Here is a 17641-nt window from a genome sequence, read left to right as displayed (position 1 = left end):
GCCCGAGAATGGTGTCTGGCTACTTGTGAAGCTGCTAACTATCCTGCTGCTGAAAAGAATGCTGACATCCCACGGACAGGTTGGCTTCACCGCAGGCATCTTTGTCTAAATGATCTGCCCTATGATGAAGAAGCCCAATACTTTCCCGCTAAAGATTTTATAAACAATAATCAAACTTTGTCGTCTCACTTTTAGGTTCCATATTGGCTTAGAGAAAATAAATGTATGTGGGACAAGGTTTATTACCCCTCTCTTCGTTCCAGAGATTCAGTGAAAATAGATGGTATCTACTCAAAGTGTAGCCCTTAGCTACAATATATATGTATCTATACTTAAAAACACTTTCCACATAATTGCTTTGAAGAAAATAGTCATTTATTGTCAAAGCATCCAACATACCTGGATAATCTATAAAGTTTAATAAATCTTTCCAGGGATAAAAGAAACACATAACTATTCAGACTCCATTTCACTGGCACAAAATTACACTTTGTATTAAAAGGAAATACATATTTACATAATGATGACATTCTTCATTGAAGTCCATAATCATTTCATGATACATGCACTTCCCCCTGGAAACTTAAATTGAATGGTGACCCCTTTTTCTTCTTTTTATTTGTTTTTGTAAGAACACAAACTGTCATCAAGAAATGCAGAGAGCATCTCACCCTCCTCCTTTACTTTATATCTAAAATAAATTTTGCCCTTACATAGAATTATTACATCTAAACCGTAAGTGCTTAATAATTTAAGTAGAAACGTATGACAAATGCATCAATATGTTGCAATATATGACATTTCAAAAAATGTACCTTTATTTTTGGAAAGTGAAAATGCGTGCATTCAAAAGAAAACCCCTCGAACAACCCACCCAATCAAAAATCCACCATCCTGTCTTGTGTGTGTGTGTGTGTGTGTGTGTGTGTGTGTGTGTGAGATGCAGGTCTCCGGTAAACGTGTAGTGCCAAGGTCGGGGTGGCGCGTGTGTGTTCCTGTCCGTCTCCGGGTGCAGTGTTTCAGGTCCCAAGCAGGTGGTGGATGTCCTCGCGTGCTTTCCCCGTAGGTGGCTTGGTTGTGAGTGTACGCGCGTGGAAAACCAGGGTCCTTTCCGGTCAGTTGTGCGAGGTCATGTGCCTGGAGAGGTGGTGGCGCTCCCTGAAGGACTCGTTGCAGATGGGGCACTTGAGCTTCTCCTCGCGCCGCCGCTTCACTAGGGGCTCCATGGCGTACTCCTTTTTGTGGTGCGACCGCATGTGGTACACCAGGTCGGAGGTCATGCGGAAGGAGGCATTGCACTTGGCGCACCAGTTCTGCGCGGGCAGACACAGCGAGGTGAAGGAGGGCGGCAGCAGCGTGAGCGCCGAGGGCAGCTGCAGTTGCAGGGGCCCCGCGGCCGCCGCCGCCGCCGCCGCCGCCGCCGAGCTCTTGGGCCAGAAGGCGGTGGCGTAGAGGAAGGGGTTCTGCTTGGGCAGCGCGCCGCACCCGCCGTTCAGGTCCGCGGCCCCCTGGAGCTTCACGGCCAGAGGGTCGGCGGCGGCGGGGTAGAGTCTGGCGGGGCCCACGCCGTCGCCGGGGTGGCACGGCTCGAGCGCGCTCAGCTTCTGGCCCAGCACCAGCGGGGGCAGCTGCGGGAAGGAGCGCGCCGGCTGCGAGAAGGCGCTCTTGCGCTCGTCCGACGGGGCGCCCTGGCCGCCGCCCGCGCCGCTGCCGCCCGACGCCCCCGCGCCGCCCGCGCCCGCGCCCGCGCCCGCCCCGCCCGCGCCGGTGACGCCCGCGCCCGCCCCGCCCAGCTGCGGCACCGAGGTGAAGGCGCTCCCGCGCGCCGGGCTGCCGCCCTCCAGCCGGCCGGGCAGCGGGGCCCCGGGCCGCGGCGCCAGCAGCGCGTCTGCGCCCCCCGGCGAAGCGGCCACCGGCGTGCAGGAGCCGCCGCCGCCCGCGTCCTGGTCGTCGCCGGCCGCGCCCCCGCCGTCGGCGGCCGCGTCCTCCTGCAGACCCGCCGCCCGGGCCGCCTTCTTCACCTCCACGAAGGCGCTGCGCTTCGCCTCGCCCGTCTCGGGGCTGGGCGGCGCGAAGAGGCGGCCGTTCTCTTCCAGGCTGAAGTAGCTGCCCGAGGCGCGGAACTGCTGCGGCGTGCACACCAGGTCCTCCTTGGAGGCGGGCACCGGCCGCTCGGCGAAGCGACCCCGGCCCCCCGCCAGCCCCCCGCCGCCGCCGCCGCCCCCGCCGCCCCCGCCGCCGCCGCCGCCGCCCTCCGCCGCCTCCTCCGCGAACTTCCTCTTCCCCTTGCCGCCGCCGCTGGCGTTGCCGTCGGGACTCAGCTCCGCCTCCTGGTGGCCGCCGCCGCTGCCGAGGCTCCGGACCGGGGAGCAGCTGTTGCCTCCCCCCGAGTTTTCGAGCTCCCGGGCCAGGTTGTGAAAGTCCGTGGAGGGCTTGGCGCCGCCGCCGCCGGCCGCAGGCGGGTTACTGCCCTCGGGGGAGGGGGCCGGGTAGTGGGGGATGGGGCCGGCTTTGCCGAACTTGGGGCCGGGGCCCAAGGCCGTCTCTTGCTGCTGCTGCTGCTGCTGCTGCTGCTGCTGGTCCTTGCCCCCGCCCCCGCCCCCGTGATCCTTGGCGCCCACGCCGCCGCCTTGCTCTTCCTGGGGGCTGGCATCAGCGCTGTGAAGTCTCTTGGGGCAGCGGAAGCGCAGATGCGCCACATAGGGGAACTCAAACTGGAAACGTTGGCTGCATTCCAGGCATGTGTAAGGGGATGACCCTGCTTAGTGAGAAAACACCAAACACACGCGCACGCGCGCACACACACACGCACACACACACGCGTGCGCGCGCGCACACACACGCACACCACATGATTATTAAGCATCGTCTCCATACCAGTTTGCCATCACCCTCTGTAAAAATCCACCTTCCATCTTTCAGGACCTGAGCGCCTACAAAAGAGTATCCTGTCCGACCTGAGCTAACTTTCCCCCCTCATTTGAGGGGAGTGCAGTAATCACACCAAGTGTCCCCCCCCCCCCGATTTATTCTCATCTATCTGTCCTGGCTTCATCCCAGACTATACCTCCGAAGGTTCCCAGCAGATGCCCTAAGGGAGGACAGGCGCCAGTGCGCCAGAGTGAGCCCCCCCCCATCCCTATGTCTCCCCCGCTAGTCAAGGGCCCGGTCGCAGGTCTCGAGCCAACCTACCATTCATTTTGCTGTGGGATCTAGAGGGGCAGAGCAAGAGTAACTCAGTCAGTTCTTTCCCATACCAAACTAGTAACTCCTCGTCTTTGGCAATCCTGCGGAGAGAGCGGTAAAACAGCTGTCCGTTTTTTATATAGGCTTCAAGGTTCTGCTCCTCTTTATCTCTGGCTGATTGGACGAGTCGCAGCCACATTAGACCTTCTGAAGAACCATTTGCCGCTGAGGTGTCTACCTACAGTTTAGGGAAAAAAAAGGATACAAGAGGGTAGGGGCGTGGGAGGAGGGAGACTCTCGTGAGGGTATGAAGCCAGGGGAACCAGGACCATTTCCTTTTTGATATTCTTCTCCAAAGAATTATCTGAGATCAAGCTTAACCATGACTTAACGTGGCATCCATCTTTGTGTTTGTAACCAGCAGACGAGATAGCTGTCCTTTGAAACACTGTATCAATCATATAGATTAAGCTTGGGTTTCATTTATTGGTTGAATATCAAATAAGGAAATTTCTCCTTACAATCTAATTCGTATTAACCTCTTGAGAATTCACTTCTAAGTTATCCCACATTACAAAAGTGTGAGGAATTTTGTCTGCCTCGGAAGTTAAAAAGCAAGCTTAGATCTTAGAAATTATTCTGTGGCATCCATTCATCTTCCTAATTTTGCATTAAACAATTAATAGTTTTTCTTTGTGAAAAAAGAAGAAGAAGAGAGGGTGCCTGGGTGGGCTCAGCGGCTGAGCACCTGCCTTCGGCTCAAGGGGTGATCCCGGAGTCCCAGGATCCAGTCCCTCATCCAGCTCCGTGCATGAAACCTGCTTCTCCCTCTGCGGGTGTCTCTGCCTCTCTCTGTGTGTCTCTCGTGAATAAATAGACTTAAAAAAAATAAAAAGAATAGAAAGCGGGAAGGCTTATATCTTGAAACTCAAACATATGAATTTAATGATATTTTATTGTCAAATCATTAACATTTTCATTAAATACAAATTCTGGACACTAGCTAGCTTCCTAGAAAGAGTAACATTTAGGGGAAAGGAAAGCCTTTGGAACACAAATGCACTCAATTCTTATAATAAAAGTACTTACAGAAAGTATTTAGCATGCAAATGGCTTCTACCCTAGTTGAAATCTCTCAAAGAGTTAAGGAAGTTGTGTTCATCACCAGGAAAGCCCAGAACTGAGGCAGCAATTTAGATCTACCTGGCATTCAAAATCAAATTTTGTCATTTATTCCAGAAATCAGTTGACAATAATTTGAATTTAATTTTCCTTTTCTATTTTTTATGTGTGATATAGGATGTCTCTCATTTTTTCACTTTCTACATTCAGAACAGTTCTCAGCTTGTCAATAGAACGATCCTTGGTCAGTTTTCAACATGGGATTACCCTCATACCCTATGCAGCACTGGCCAAGACTTACCCGGAAGATATAGGGGACTGTTCTCTTGTCCGTGGACTTGAGAGCTATGAAAGCTATGCTGTCATACAGGGAAGTATGGCTCAGGATGCAGGGACCGAATATAGCATTCTCAGGGATGTCGCAGGTGGTGTAAACACTGGTAAAAATATCTGTCAGGCATTGCTGGACAGCCTTGGCATCTCCATCCCAGATGCCTCGCTGGATGCCTGAATCCTCCATCACTGGTGACAGATACACAGGACAAGGAAACAACTTATATTACTCCTTGTTTATACTCCTTTTGCCTCTATGAATCCAAGCAGAACATTTCAACTATTAGACATTATTTTTCTTGAATTTGCCTACTTTTTGCAAAAATAAAGCCAGTGGCAGATTAAATCTGGCATATTTTGAAAATGCCAACTGAGGAATACTCCCCCCGCCGCCCCCCGCCGCCTTTTAAAAATAATTGGAATCGTGGGAGCTCAGAGCTGACCGCTTTTGAGAAGGAAAACGGGGCTAGGAAAGACAGACCACTTTTCTGCATTACCTTAAGGGAGGATGGGCCAGAATTTGGGGAATAAGGGTAGGGGAGAACAATAGGATTTTTTTTTTTTTTTTCTTACTAGCCTATAGACTTTCCTGACTGAAAGAAACTTCCAACCCTTGGGAGAAAGCTCCTCTCCTCTCTTCTTCTGTATTGAACTGGGTGCCCAGGAGTTGATTTTTTCTTTCTTCCAAAGAGGGGAGCAGCCTTAATAAGCAGGCAGAGACAGCGGAGCATGGAGAATGGATTTCAAGTAGAGTGTCAGGGCCACTGATTCTGTGTCGGCTAACCTTTCTCTGCAGCCTACGGACCTACGTCTGTTCATTACCATAATCCAAGACTGTCCCTCCGAGGCTTTAATTAAAAGCAGCAAGCAGAGGTAATTATTTTTTTCTCGACATGCTTATTTATGGATGAGGGTGAATCCCAGTTACCTTGTTATACAAGGGGGTGGATTGAGTTGCATGTGCCTCATGAAGTGAGCAGGTACAGGGCAGGCCTGAAGTGTCCCCTGATTGAAATACTGCATGTGTAGTGACTGGTGTGTTCTCACTCCCCCACATATGACTCTGTGTGGGCAAGAGAGGGCAGCCCCACTTGGGTAGACCTCTGTGGGCTCCCTGACTATTTAATCCACAGCAATTTAGAATGTTTAATACCTTGATGGAGGGCTCTATTAAGCTGTCACAGACATTTTTTTTCCTATACCACTGGACACCCTTACAAACTCGTTATTTATAAAAAACAAAGCAGGTATTTAAATTTTAAACTGGCTTTGAACAAACTGCATTGTTAACTCTGGCTGATTAAAAGACTCCCCCAAGTTGGGTTTTCCCTAGTAACGGTGCGATAGGCAGTAATTTATGTATGCTTTGTATAAATTAAGTAGCAGGAAAGAGTAGACCTAATTCTTTCCTTGAGAAGCTGTTCATTATGGAATAATATTAGTAATGTCCATTTTTATCTTAATGTCTATTAACCAATTAATCTTGCAAATGTGATTACAAGGTAGAGCTTTTTCCCCCCCCTCTTTTCTAGCTAACAGAGCATAAAACTTTGGTCAGTCTCTTTTTCCATTCACTCTGCTACATCCTCCAAATGTCAAGTATTGAGCTGTTTCTTTCTGCCAGACAGAAATAAGAGAAAATATCCATAAAGTAGAAACTTACTTTATTATATTACAGCCTCTATCTCTGGGTATTTTTACCCCCACACAAAGTAGCCTTTCTGATCTCTAATTGCAAATTTAAATACGTCAAAAGAAAAAATAACACAACCCTTCAGAACCTCTCATCTCCTTTTCAATGGATTCCTATTCTCTCCTTTTCAGTTTCCTCAATTCAGCATTTTATGCCTCAATTTCTCTCTTCCCTTTAAAAGTCTCTTTCACACAAGCGTTTCATTGTGCCGGGAGGTCGCCCCGTCACTTCGGGCGACAGCAGGGACGCAATCATTAACATGCGGTTCTACCTAACAATACGGTGAAAAGATCCTCGCTGCGCCGCGCCGAGAGGGGTTCGCGTCGCCGCGGCGGCCGCCCCGAGCCTCGAGCTGGCCACGGTAACCGCGGGCCGGGCCGAGAGCCCGAGCTCGCCCACCGGCGCGGACGCCCCCGCCGCCCAGCCCTTCGGAGCTCCGCAGCCTGCCGCAGGCCCCGGCCCCCGCCGCGCGAGGGACCCTCCCCAGAGCCCCTGGGCTCGCCCACTGCCCGTCGCTGCCGCCGGCCGCTCGCCCTCCCCGTAGGCAGGCATTGTCTGGCGGCCGCGCGCTCCCCCGTCGCTTGCTCCTCTCGCAAAGTGATCCCCACCCGCTCCTCCCTTTGTATGATCCTATTGCCAGTAGCGAGAGATCCCCTCAACAATTATGCTCCCCTCTCTCCTGGTTGATGACGAGACGGACGACAAAATCGTCCACTCTCCCTACCAAGCCTGCCTTCCTCCCCATCCCCCTCCCACGGCAAAGCACAGACTTACCGGGAATAAGGTCAGGAACGAGTCGCCCAAATAAGGCCACTGGAACCGAGAGATGCGAGCGAGCTTTTCTTTTGCCTATTGTATCAGTGCATTTCCATGTCAAGAGGTGTTGGTGTAGCGGTCTCGGAGGCTGTGCCTAAAGAGAGGAGAGGGAGAGGGAGAGGGAGAAGGAGAGAGAGAGAGAGAGAGAGAGAGAGAGAGAGAGAGAGATGGAGAGATGGAGAGATGGGGTTGGAGAGATGAGGAGAGAGTAAGAGAGAGCGAGACAGCGAGAGCGCGCGGAGAGAGTTGTACAGATGGACCCGATGCAGTGACTGACTGGCACGCAGACACACACTTTTTGTTTGCTGCACATAATCTGCCCAATGACGCGTGACAGCCCACGTCCCCTCCCTTTAACTCTTTGCTGGGCTGGGCGCTCCCTCCGGCGCCGCCTGCCTCGCAGCGGTCTCTCTGGCCTGCCCGCGCCCCGCAGGTCCTGAGCACCTTCCCCAAGTGGCAAAGCCTCCCTGAGCGCGGCCCGGCCCGTCTCCTCCTAAAGCTTCCGCCCTCTGGGACTGCGAGGAGGGGGAAATCCGTTTCGGGGTCGGAAAGGGAAGTACCAAAAGAACTGGAGCGGGCCTTTCTCCGTGTCTCTTGGCACTTGGAGAACCTCTGGCAGAGAGCTGGCCATCCAGCGCGCCCTCGGAGCCGGTGCGCAGTTCTCGAGTCTGAGTTCAGTAAAGGGGTGGGCGGTGGGGGGTTGCAGATTAGCCTAGAGGGATTCCCTGGCCTGTGAGCCACCGCTGATTTGCGCAGCCAGTAGCCTGAGGGTGATAAGCCGGCGCCAGCTCTCTCTCTTAGAGCGTTCACCCTACCCAGCCCTTCCGAGCGAGATTCAGAAAGGATGCGCTTTGGTGAGAACTTGGCTCAGTCTTCCCTGGGACCCAGAGATGGGGTGAGGAGGATGGAGCAAGGATGCCGCCTGACCTCGGCAGGGGATTTACTGGGGTCATCTGGTCCCAGAACTCGAGTACCTGGGCGAGGGAAGGGTGAGAGGAGGTGGGTGGCAAGAACCCAGGTTACTAGACTCGAGATGTTGCTGCCTTTCCGCTCTCTGCCAGGTGCGTTGCTCGTAGTCCCCGAGGAGGTCCCATGTTGGGGGCAGCCCGTATTCTAAGACCTCAGAGGGGGGCAAAGTAAAAATTATTACCAAGATGGGCTCCAGAGAGCAATTTACATCCAGGCGGTGGTGGAGAGCGGAAGGGGTTGCGCGGGAGTCTCGGGAGCCTCGTTTGTGCGCTAAGCCACTTAGAGGCGCTGGCTTGCCCCTCTAGTGCAGCAGCTGATGCTAATGACTTGAAGACTTTTAACAGCCTGGAAGTTGACTCCTTCAACAGGGGCCGCAACACATTTTCGCTGGGGAATCTCTGGGTTCTTTTTCGCCTTTCAACTCCTAAGGAAAGAAAGACCTTTAAGTGTGTAGAAGGCTCCACTCTCTTAGCCCCACCCACACCACCACTTCTTCGAAGAGGACAATCTTAGCTTCAGGATAAATCGGATTGTGTAGCCCGCTGAAGTGGACCGAGCAGAACCATGACTTAAGGAGGAGACAGTCTCGTTTTTATCCAGTGTTGAAATAAGGTGAGTGGTTTGGGGGTTGGCAAGGAGCGGCTTAGAAGGAAAAGTTGTGCACAGTGTTGCTTTGATCCCCTCGCAACTGTGAGACGCCCCGCCCTCCGGAACCCAGTGGGGCAGGGAGGGGCGCTCTTCCTCGCCGCGCCCGCAGTCCAAGGAGGCCAAGGAAGGATTTTGCCGAGCAGAAATAAAAATGTGGGAATAATTTCCCGCTACGTGAGTTCTCCTCTTGATTTCTCTCTCTCTCTTCCTCTGTTTCTCTCCCTTTATTTTCAGCCAGTCTTGGTTAGCTCCCACGTCCCCACTAAGTTTCAAGTTTTTCTGATCAGACGGACCTGCTGCCTCGGTGTAAACCGGGATTCCGCAAAAGAAGGGTTGCAAAATCCCCATTTATTAGGGAAGAAGAGGGCAATTTTCTCTCCATTTCCAGGTTAGCTACTAACTTTTCAAAGCTTCTTAAACTGCAATTGTCTTTCATCTTAACCTATCATTTCTCTTTATGCACATATGAACACTTTTATTTGCCAAAGGGCGATTCCAACCAAAGGTCAATGCTGAGGACTCTCACATGTCTGTATATAAGAATCTTGGAGTGTTTTAGCCACTAATTGTTTGATGATTGGATGCTTCATTCATAAATCCGTGCGCTCTCTCTCTCACAAGAAAGTATTCCCACCCCCATCACTTGTTTCAAGAAAGGGTGGGAGAATTAGAAACGTCAAAAGAATTGCCTCAAACATCTGAAAAATAACCCGCAGGGATGAAGAATAGTGGTCACTTAAGTGAATTCAGAGAAGTAAAGGAAAAAGAAGGGCAGAAGAGGCACAGGTGTAAACAACAGCAGATGAAGATAAAGAATTAGCCATAAGAGCGTTGAGGTCCCCTAGAAACTACAGCCCGATAGAGCAACAGTGTGTGTGCAGTGCCTATAACCTTAGTTCCATTAAACTGTTGAACAGAGCGGATTGCTCTGTTCAACAATTTAATGGAATTAGAGATTGTGATTTAGAGAATAGAAAGTTTGCCTTTCCCAAGAAAAGTCATCTGTCTATTTAAGCCACTTAAAAAAAATACTTCTACATATTGTAAATATAAAAGCATCCACTCCAGAGTGTGGGCATTTAGATAACCTTAAACTTTAAATGGGACACATTTTTCTTTACCCTGGCCTTTCTTTTCTTAAATACACAGGACACTTACATTGTCTCCTTTGAGGTTCTGAAATGTAGACTCCAGATTGTATAAAATTAAAAATGCTTCTGATACCTAAATTGGGGGTGGAGGAGTTTGACCCTTCCAAATCCCAAGCAAGAAAATAGGTAAGATCCTATACATCAGTGAGGGGAGAGACATATTGAGAGTCTGGCCATCAGATATTTACTGTTTCTCTTTTCTGCCCCCTGATTAAGATTTCCCCTACTGATTTCAGGTAAAAACACTAAATAAAAGAATTTCTAACATTCTATGAATCCAAACCAACTCTTTGTCTAATGTATTGAATGACTGCTATAACAAAAAACAAATATGGGTAAGATTAAGCTTGACATTCCTACTTTGAGGGTTTTCCAGCATTTTAGGTGATGCACATTTCCCTGGTAATATAAATGATCTTAATGACTATTATTAATAGGATGTAAAGAAAATATACAAATTACTTTTATTTCTCTAGAAATTTATGGGCTAAAATGGTGCATAAACTACTTTGAAATCACTCTGCATTATTCCTTACTGGAATTCACTGATACTAAATGAAGAATTGAGGCATTTTTATTCAGTTTCAAACAGTACTATAAAAATGCATCTCAGTCAATAGTTTTATCTGGTTCACATGGAACAATGGGTTTATATTTGGAGCTCTTTTCCCTGGGATTTTATTTCCAATTAAATGATTAGGGAGATAACAATGAAGAGTGGAGGTATGTTCACCTTGCTCCACTTTAGCAAGGCTTCGCGCAGTTATGGTAAAAAAAAAAAAAATCCACATGTAGACAACTCCTATTGTTTGGGAAGAGAAGGCTGGAGAGAGATTGATGAATGATTCCCAAGGTGGTGCCTTTTATGAACTAAGTGAGAGGGTGGAGAAAGGGTAAGAAAAGAAATCTGATTCTTAGTGAGTATTAGAATGGGAATGCCCTTTCTCCTCCCAGGGTAGGGAAGTGGGGCCTAAATACCTCAATTTCTGTGATAGGATGCTGGTGAAATCTTGAAGAATAACTTATTTAGAAGAATCATTACCCTTTAAGAATGAAAATACATTGTTTTTCTTTCTCTCTTCCTTTCCAGGTCATGGTTCATCCCCCTCTCATCCTACTTCAAAAGCTCTACACCAGCAAAGCCTCAGCTGTCCAACTGAAAAATAGAAAGAAAGAAAGAAGAAAAAGAAAGAGCAACTCATGGTGAAAGAGAGAATGCACTGGAAGACAAGAGGACGGCCAATGAAACAGTGTGTGGAGGCTTTTTCCTAAGCTTATTAATGTCACATAGGGAGTCTCTGGATGGTGCCCTGAAGGTTGGGGGAGGTAAAGAATGGAACTTCACAGAGGGTTGTTGCATTGCACCTTGGAGAAGTGAAACTTTCTTAGAGAATAAGAAACTTTCTAAAGGATAATTTGGAGACAACAAGGGACAGCCTTGCTGAGCTGGATAAAAGTTTACAGGGAGGGGAGCATGGCAATCTCAGTTTGGGTCTATTCCTTGCCTAAGTATTACAGTTGGTTCATCCAGTGATACATAAGTGAATGTTTCCTTGGGTTGGTCCTGGGATAGCCAGACTCTCAAAGGATGGATAATTTTGGAGTCTGGGAAAAGGGACCCCAGTGTCCCAAGTTCAGGGACCATTACTCCTGATTCACATTGTTCTTGCTTCAGCTTTTCCTGTTTCTCAATAAATGCTAGCAGTTTTTAATGCTGCTGCTGTACTACAATGATTGCCATTATGATTATAACCTACCTTTCTCAAGTTTATAACTTTCTCAATGAGGAATCGCAAGTTCCACTCACCCTTCTTTTGGGAGTTCAGCTGTGAGCTGGATCATCTTTGAAGACTGTGTAGTTCATTTCCTCTCCTGGATGGGAGCTGTAGTTAACTGACTTAATGGCTTTTGAGTATGACTTCCGGCAGGCCTAGCAAACTGAGGTGATATTGAAGACAACTACCACAAATCTGATCAATGTCTCATTGTCACCTGTGTAAGTGTGACCTGTGAACCACAGATCCAATATCCAGCATCCTGACCCCTTAGATTCTCCCAGCTTTTATGCTACTCTCTATACAATATCTAGAGAGCTGGCAGGGAATATCCTGGTTTTGTCAGATCTGTAGGTTAGAATGTTCTTCCCAGACTCAGACACCACAGCTCCTGAATAAGTCTCAGCCAGAGGAGTAGGGTGGACAGAAGGAAATGTAAGGGCCACAGTCAGCCACTCAGAGCTTCCTCACCCTCTGAGTCAGGCTTTCAGGGCAACTAGGGACCAAGGGCTATCCCCAGTTTCAAATAAGAGAGAGCATTAGATTTTAAGAAGACTGTCTCTAGGCCTTAGGAATGTCACCAAGTTGAGAGGTTCTACATCAAATTTCTTTACACAGCCAGGAGAAGGGACATTATCCAAACAGTACTTGAGTTCTACCTCTTTTTCTCTCCATTTTAGGCTGTGTATAATTCCTGTGTTAAAAAGACAGGTGCTGATTGACATACACTGGACTCATAATAGGAAGACTACCTAGCATCTGATCCCAGCTAGTTCATTCTGAGGTATGGACTTTGCTTTTAAATTGGGCTGCTGGGGGATGAGCAGCATAGAGCATTCCTCTCCTGGGGAGGGAGTCTAGGGACAGTGCACACATGCCCAGGACTTTCTAGCTTGGAATTTGTCCATGGCATACTTTCCTGAAGGCTGAAGAGAGAGACAGATATCTGATTTTCTCTGAGGAAAAGAGAGGCAGAAAAGAAAAAAAAAATGAAAAGGATTTGAGGAAATAGATATCAATCAGTAACCAACCACAGCACCAGTGATTCATATTGCTTTGTTAGAGCCTTGAAAATATAGTTTGATTTCTTCACAAACTATGCTCTCATACCTAACCTACTCCCCTGATCATATCACATATTGGACTTTTTGATTGCAAACCATCTTTCATGATTTCAACTCAAGTGAACTGCAAGTGTTTCATGATTTAATCCAGGCATATTAATCTAGCATTCATGAGGGAATGTCTCCCCAAGCATCATATGGAAAGCCTATAACTTTTAGTGGATTTTCATAAGCACTTATAAGCTACCCATGTAAGTCTTTCTTCAATTCTAACTGAAAAAGTGGTCTCTCAGAGAATTCAAAGATCAACTTGTTACAAACAATAGTAACTGCATGACTACTATAAACAATACTACTGTATATACATTATAAAATGTCAGAAATGCCCTTTCACGAAGATGGTGCAGAAGGTGAAGAAGGAAACCCCTGCCCCTCCCAAAGCTGGAGCCAAAGCAAAGGTAAGAAAGCTAAGAAAGCGGTGCTGAAAGGCGTGCACAGTCACAAAAAAAAGAAGATCCACACGTCACCTACATTCCAATGATCCAAGACTCTGCGTCTCCAGAAGGCAGCCCAAATATCCTTGAAAGAGATCCCAATCCCCCCCCCCGCCACCCCCCCCCCAGAAACAAGCTGGATCACTATGCCATCATCAAGTTCCCCTAACTACTGAGTCAGCCATGAAGAAAATACACACTTGTGACAACAACACACTTGTGTTCATTGTGGATGTCAAGGGCAATAAGCACCCGATCAAACAGGCTGTGAAGGTTAACACCTTGATCAGGCCTGATGGAGAGAAGAAAGCATATGTTCGACTGGCTCCTGACTATGATGCTTTGGATGTTGCCAACAAAATTGGGATCAACTGAGTCCAGCCGGCTATAAATCTAAATATAAATTTTTTCACCGTAAAAAAAAGTCAGAAATAACAGGCAAGAGGATTGAAAGTTACATTTGTTCTCTTGAACTTGCTGACTGGAAAGCCAGTTCCCAGATTGATTCAATAGTCTTCTGGTAATTTAATATAAAGGTAACCAAGATATAATTTATAATCTCTTCTAAAGTTCTGAGGAAAATTCAAATTTTAAAAAATAAATAATATCCAGAAATATAAATAAATTATTCACAAAATTCCAAGAAAAATAAACATATTGAATATAAAGACCCGGATGTTGAGATTTCCTGAAGACCTAGAATTCAGTTTAGGTCTGAACAATTTTTAAACCTAACCAGGTATGGTCTTTTAATGTGTGTGTGTGTGTGTGTGTGCATGTGCATGTGCGTGTGCGTGTTTAAGCAGGTTGGGAGTGAATAATGTTCAGGTAGCACTTTAAAAAAAACTTTCAAGACTGTCATTTTTCTTGGCTCCATGTTTATAGAGTAGTCAGTGCTCCTTGTTGTATGTTTTCATGTAGGATGGTTTTGAGAAAATAGTTTGTGTGAAGTCCTATAGAAGAGTAATTGTTCCTAGAGGAGCAAAACTGAATAGCATTCTAAAGAATATATTTCCCACATGATTTGAGTATCTACTACCTTGTATGTGTGATCAGATGCCTCAGCTGTTATCTACATTTTAGACTCAGTTTACCTGAGGCCCTAGGAAGTTAATGTTTCTAGATAAGTGGGAATCATCTGAATATGTGAAAATATCTTGGGAAAAGTCAATGTACTGAGAGTATGGCTGGTTCCATTCTTATATATGCTACAGGCAGACAATTTCTAATGTCTGGAGTCCCTGGTGTTGATGTTTCAGTAAAGAGTTCAGTGACAAAGAGTGCAGACAAGGCCAAATAACAGTGATGGGCTTCAATGTGGGTATGTGGGCTAATGAGGTCTCCCTGGGAGAGACTAAGGAGGTTTCCTCTGGGTATCACAGTATCACCAGGGGCAGATACAGCTCCCACTACGTTTGGGATGAGTCACCAAAGTGTAGAGACCCAACACTAGACAGGACCTGGGCAGAACAAGACTAGCCAACTTCAGAGAGGGTGCCTCTCTTAGAAGCAGCCAAAGCAAACCTTAAACCTGGCGGGGGGGGGGGGGGCGGCGAGAAGAGGCCACGAGGTGTGCCCCCCATACTCCTCGGACTAAGCAGAGAGGAAGTGCCACGTTTTCCGCGTTCTGCAGCCTCCTGCCCCCTCCCAGAATTATTACCAACTTCTGTCTCCTGCTGAGTGCTGAGCGCCACTTTCTGGACCGAAAGGCGTCCTGAGGGCTGGGCTTCAGGGAGCAGCGATGCTTTGACTGATTGCTTGATTGATTTTTTACCACCACCACCACCATCAGCACGACCACGACCACGCTCCTCCTCCCCAGCCCCTTCACAGGTCCTCTTGCAGTAGGTCCACACCGCCCCCTTCCCAGAGGTGTGGGCCTATGTTCTCATCTTTTACGTGCTGGACTGCCAGTCACCTCTCCCAGGCTTGGTTTTTCTCCTCAGCAAACTAAGGCTGGAAAGAGCTGCCTTCCGGGTCGCAGTGAGGACTGAAAACGAGGGTGAACGCGTTTAGGAAAGCCAGTTCCTGAGCAGATGGTAAGGGATTGCTTCCAAGAGCTGGGGTTAGTTTTATTTCAGCCTTGTGCATCCCAGAGAGGTCTTAATGCCTTTGTGAGGGAAACTTCTTCTGACTCAGATGTCTGGAGAACTGACCCTACAAGTCAGGTTCACACCCCGATTCAACCCCGGGGAACTAAACTCCCTGGGTTTGAATCCTGGCCCCTGACTGACGCCCGGGCAGGTAGTTTAACCGGCCTGTGCTTCAGGCCTTCATCCCAGAACCGAGGAGCAGGAGTGGTAAAGGAAATTCTCTTCATAAAGTCGTCGTGCGGCGTGAGGTGGTATCTAGCCTGTGCAGAGCACAGTGCCTGGCACCTAGTAAATACGGATCGGGTCGCTGTTGTCGTTGGCACTGCCTTCGCTTCTCCTTTTTAGAAAATCTGGGAATTGTAGCGAGTGCCCTCGCTTTCGAAGCCACTCAGTGAAGGCTAAAGGATTTCTCAAAGTTTCTAGGGAAACCAGAAGGTACTGGACGACGAAGGAAGCAGGAAGAACGTGTTTAGATGTTCAGGGACCCCTTCTACTGCCAAAGGGAGTGGAATGTTCCAAGCACAGGCGGCAGTCCCACTCCTTCCTCCCCTCTTCATTTCAGGAGAGGCAGCAGTTTCGTGCCGGGGAGGCCGACTAGACTTCTATTCCTCATCTTCCAGAGTCCTTCCGTTGGAATTGACAGCGGCGCCACGTCAGAAACGCCCGGAAGTCAGGGCAGCGCCACCGCGCACGCTGGGCACGGAGGTGAAGGCGGTGGCCAGGGAAACCTGCGGAACCAGGCCGCCCGCCCTGACGGGGCTCAGGACCTCCGAGCGCCCCGCCCCTCCTCTGCCTCGCAGCGGGCGGGCCGGGGGCTGAGGCGGCAGCAGGCCTTCGCCTCCACACGCAGTCCCCGTCCCGGGAGCGAGGCGGGAAGCGGCGCCCAGGCTTCGAGCTGCGCACGTTCCCACGCCGCCTACCCTCGGCCCCGCCCCCGACGCCCGCACGCGGGCTGCGCGCGGAGCATTGTGGGCCGCACGGCCGACGGCGCCCCGCGGGAGGCCGGGGCTGAAGGGCGGAGCTTCCTTCCGCGCCCCCACGCGGTTTCCGCAGCCCCGAGCAGGCTGTTACGTTTGCCCACGCCTAGGGCCTTCCGCTTGGCGAATCTCGGGCCCAGACGGGTGCTCTGTAGCAGACGTCAGTTGGGGGGCGGGGGAGGCGGTCCTTATTGCTCTTCCTTGTGAAGGATTCGAGAGGCGGTGGTTGAGAGCCCCGAATTAGGGATCCTAATTCGAACGTAATGTTCGAACGCCCTGATGTAATGTGATGAACGTAACGTTCGAACGCCCAGATGTAATGTGATGAACGTAATGTTCGAACGCCCAGATGTAATGTGATGAACGTAATGTTCGAACGCCCAGATGTAATGCGATGAACGTAATGTTCGAACGCCCAGATGTGCAGTCGGCTAGCTGTGTGTCTTTGAGCAAATCACCCGACCTCTCTGAACTCCAGTTTCCTCGTTTGTAAGATGGCAGAGGAAACATTTATCTCAGTGACCCCGTGGCTACGGGTATTGTGAGAACCACCCTGGGTTCAGATGCCAGCTGGACTACTTGCTTGGGTTAGCTGGCCTCTCTGTGCTTCCGTTTCCTGTGAAGTAAGGGATCGGTGAACTAGGGAATAATGTTCGACTCAAAGGGTCATAATTATATGCAGTAAGCCTGGAAGAGCTTTCAGTCTAACACACTATAGGAGCCCAAACAGTTAATTATTTAAGGTATCTCAATGTCTGCCACTTTGAAACCTAGGTAAATGTCAGCTCTAAGTCTAGGTTTTCCTGCTCCACTTTTTCTCCTCTTGAAAGAGAAACAACGCACAAAGGTGTGTGTGGCTACGTGGGGGTGATAGTGCCTGCAGAATTGGGAAGAACTAGCTTGTGGCAGAAAGTTAGAGGACACTTCTGGATGCTGCATGCCTTTCCTTCTAGCCTTTCCGCTTCAGTTTCTAGGGACAAGGTAAAGGAAAAAGAATAGGAAAGGCAGGAAAAAGGAGCATACAGCATGAAAGATTCTGAACAAAAGTTTCTTGACTAGAAAATGTCATTCCAAATATTAAGGAGACAGGGAGTCTGTCTGAAGTGGAATGGGAGAACCAGGATTGGAACTGGCTTCCATGTCTCTGTGCCTGGCTGCCAGTAGGCATGTTGGGAGCATTTCTGTGTCTTTAGTTATGGCCCCTAGGAGGGGAAGCTGTAAAGGGGGAGATGGAAGAGGGGGTGGCACTGCTCTAGGGGACAGGTTTTGGGAATAGAAGGGGCAAGGGGGTGCAGACTTCTGCATATGCAGGAGGGATGC

General features: G+C 49.0%; 1 protein-coding gene and 1 long non-coding RNA gene across 5 annotated transcripts in view; one reads left to right on the top strand and one right to left on the bottom strand.

Annotated features, from left to right (window-relative positions):
• Positions 1-353: 353 nt before the first annotated feature.
• Positions 354-16217, bottom strand: PRDM8 (PR/SET domain 8). 3 transcript variants are annotated; one of them, XM_077882635.1, is made up of 7 exons: positions 14912-16217; positions 8301-8543; positions 7711-7818; positions 7109-7244; positions 4610-4830; positions 3193-3424; positions 354-2758 (listed from the first exon to the last, which is right to left on the bottom strand). In XM_077882635.1, exons 5-7 carry the CDS (start codon positions 4826-4828, stop codon positions 1116-1118), a joined length of 2094 nt encoding a protein of 697 aa, XP_077738761.1. In that variant the 5' UTR covers positions 4829-4830; positions 7109-7244; positions 7711-7818; positions 8301-8543; positions 14912-16217; the 3' UTR covers positions 354-1115. The 3 variants fall into 3 exon arrangements, with proteins under 3 accessions (XP_077738761.1, XP_077738759.1, XP_077738760.1); XM_077882633.1 differs by lacking the exon at positions 7711-7818; XM_077882634.1 differs by lacking the exons at positions 7711-7818; positions 8301-8543; positions 14912-16217 and having other exon boundaries at positions 7109-7629.
• The window catches only part of LOC144304172 (uncharacterized), a 50611-nt gene continuing 40980 nt past the window's right edge, over positions 8011-17641 (top strand). For both annotated transcript variants that reach the window (XR_013371123.1, XR_013371122.1), the window contains exons 1-3: positions 8011-8731; positions 9002-9155; positions 11009-12477. This is a non-coding gene — a long non-coding RNA (uncharacterized LOC144304172). The remainder of the gene's footprint in view (positions 8732-9001; positions 9156-11008; positions 12478-17641) is intronic.

The sequence above is a fragment of the Canis aureus genome, chromosome 33 (genome assembly GCF_053574225.1).
Source record: "Canis aureus isolate CA01 chromosome 33, VMU_Caureus_v.1.0, whole genome shotgun sequence".
In the NCBI taxonomy this organism is placed as follows: Eukaryota; Metazoa; Chordata; class Mammalia; order Carnivora; family Canidae; genus Canis; species Canis aureus.
The sequence above is the reverse complement of the archived record's forward strand: the minus strand, read 5'-3'. Positions and strand labels throughout refer to the sequence as shown.

Excerpts from the sequence above, each read along its gene's own strand:
- PRDM8 (XM_077882635.1), bottom strand. The coding sequence starts at position 4,828 with ATGGAGGATTCAGGCATCCAGCGAGGCATCTGGGATGGAGATGCCAAG. Across the intron at positions 3,425-4,609 it reads CAGTCCCCTATATCTTCCGG|GTAGACACCTCAGCGGCAAA; the intron begins GTAAGTCTTGGC and ends CCTAAACTGTAG. Across the intron at positions 2,759-3,192 it reads ATCCCACAGCAAAATGAATG|GGTCATCCCCTTACACATGC; the intron begins GTAGGTTGGCTC and ends CTCACTAAGCAG.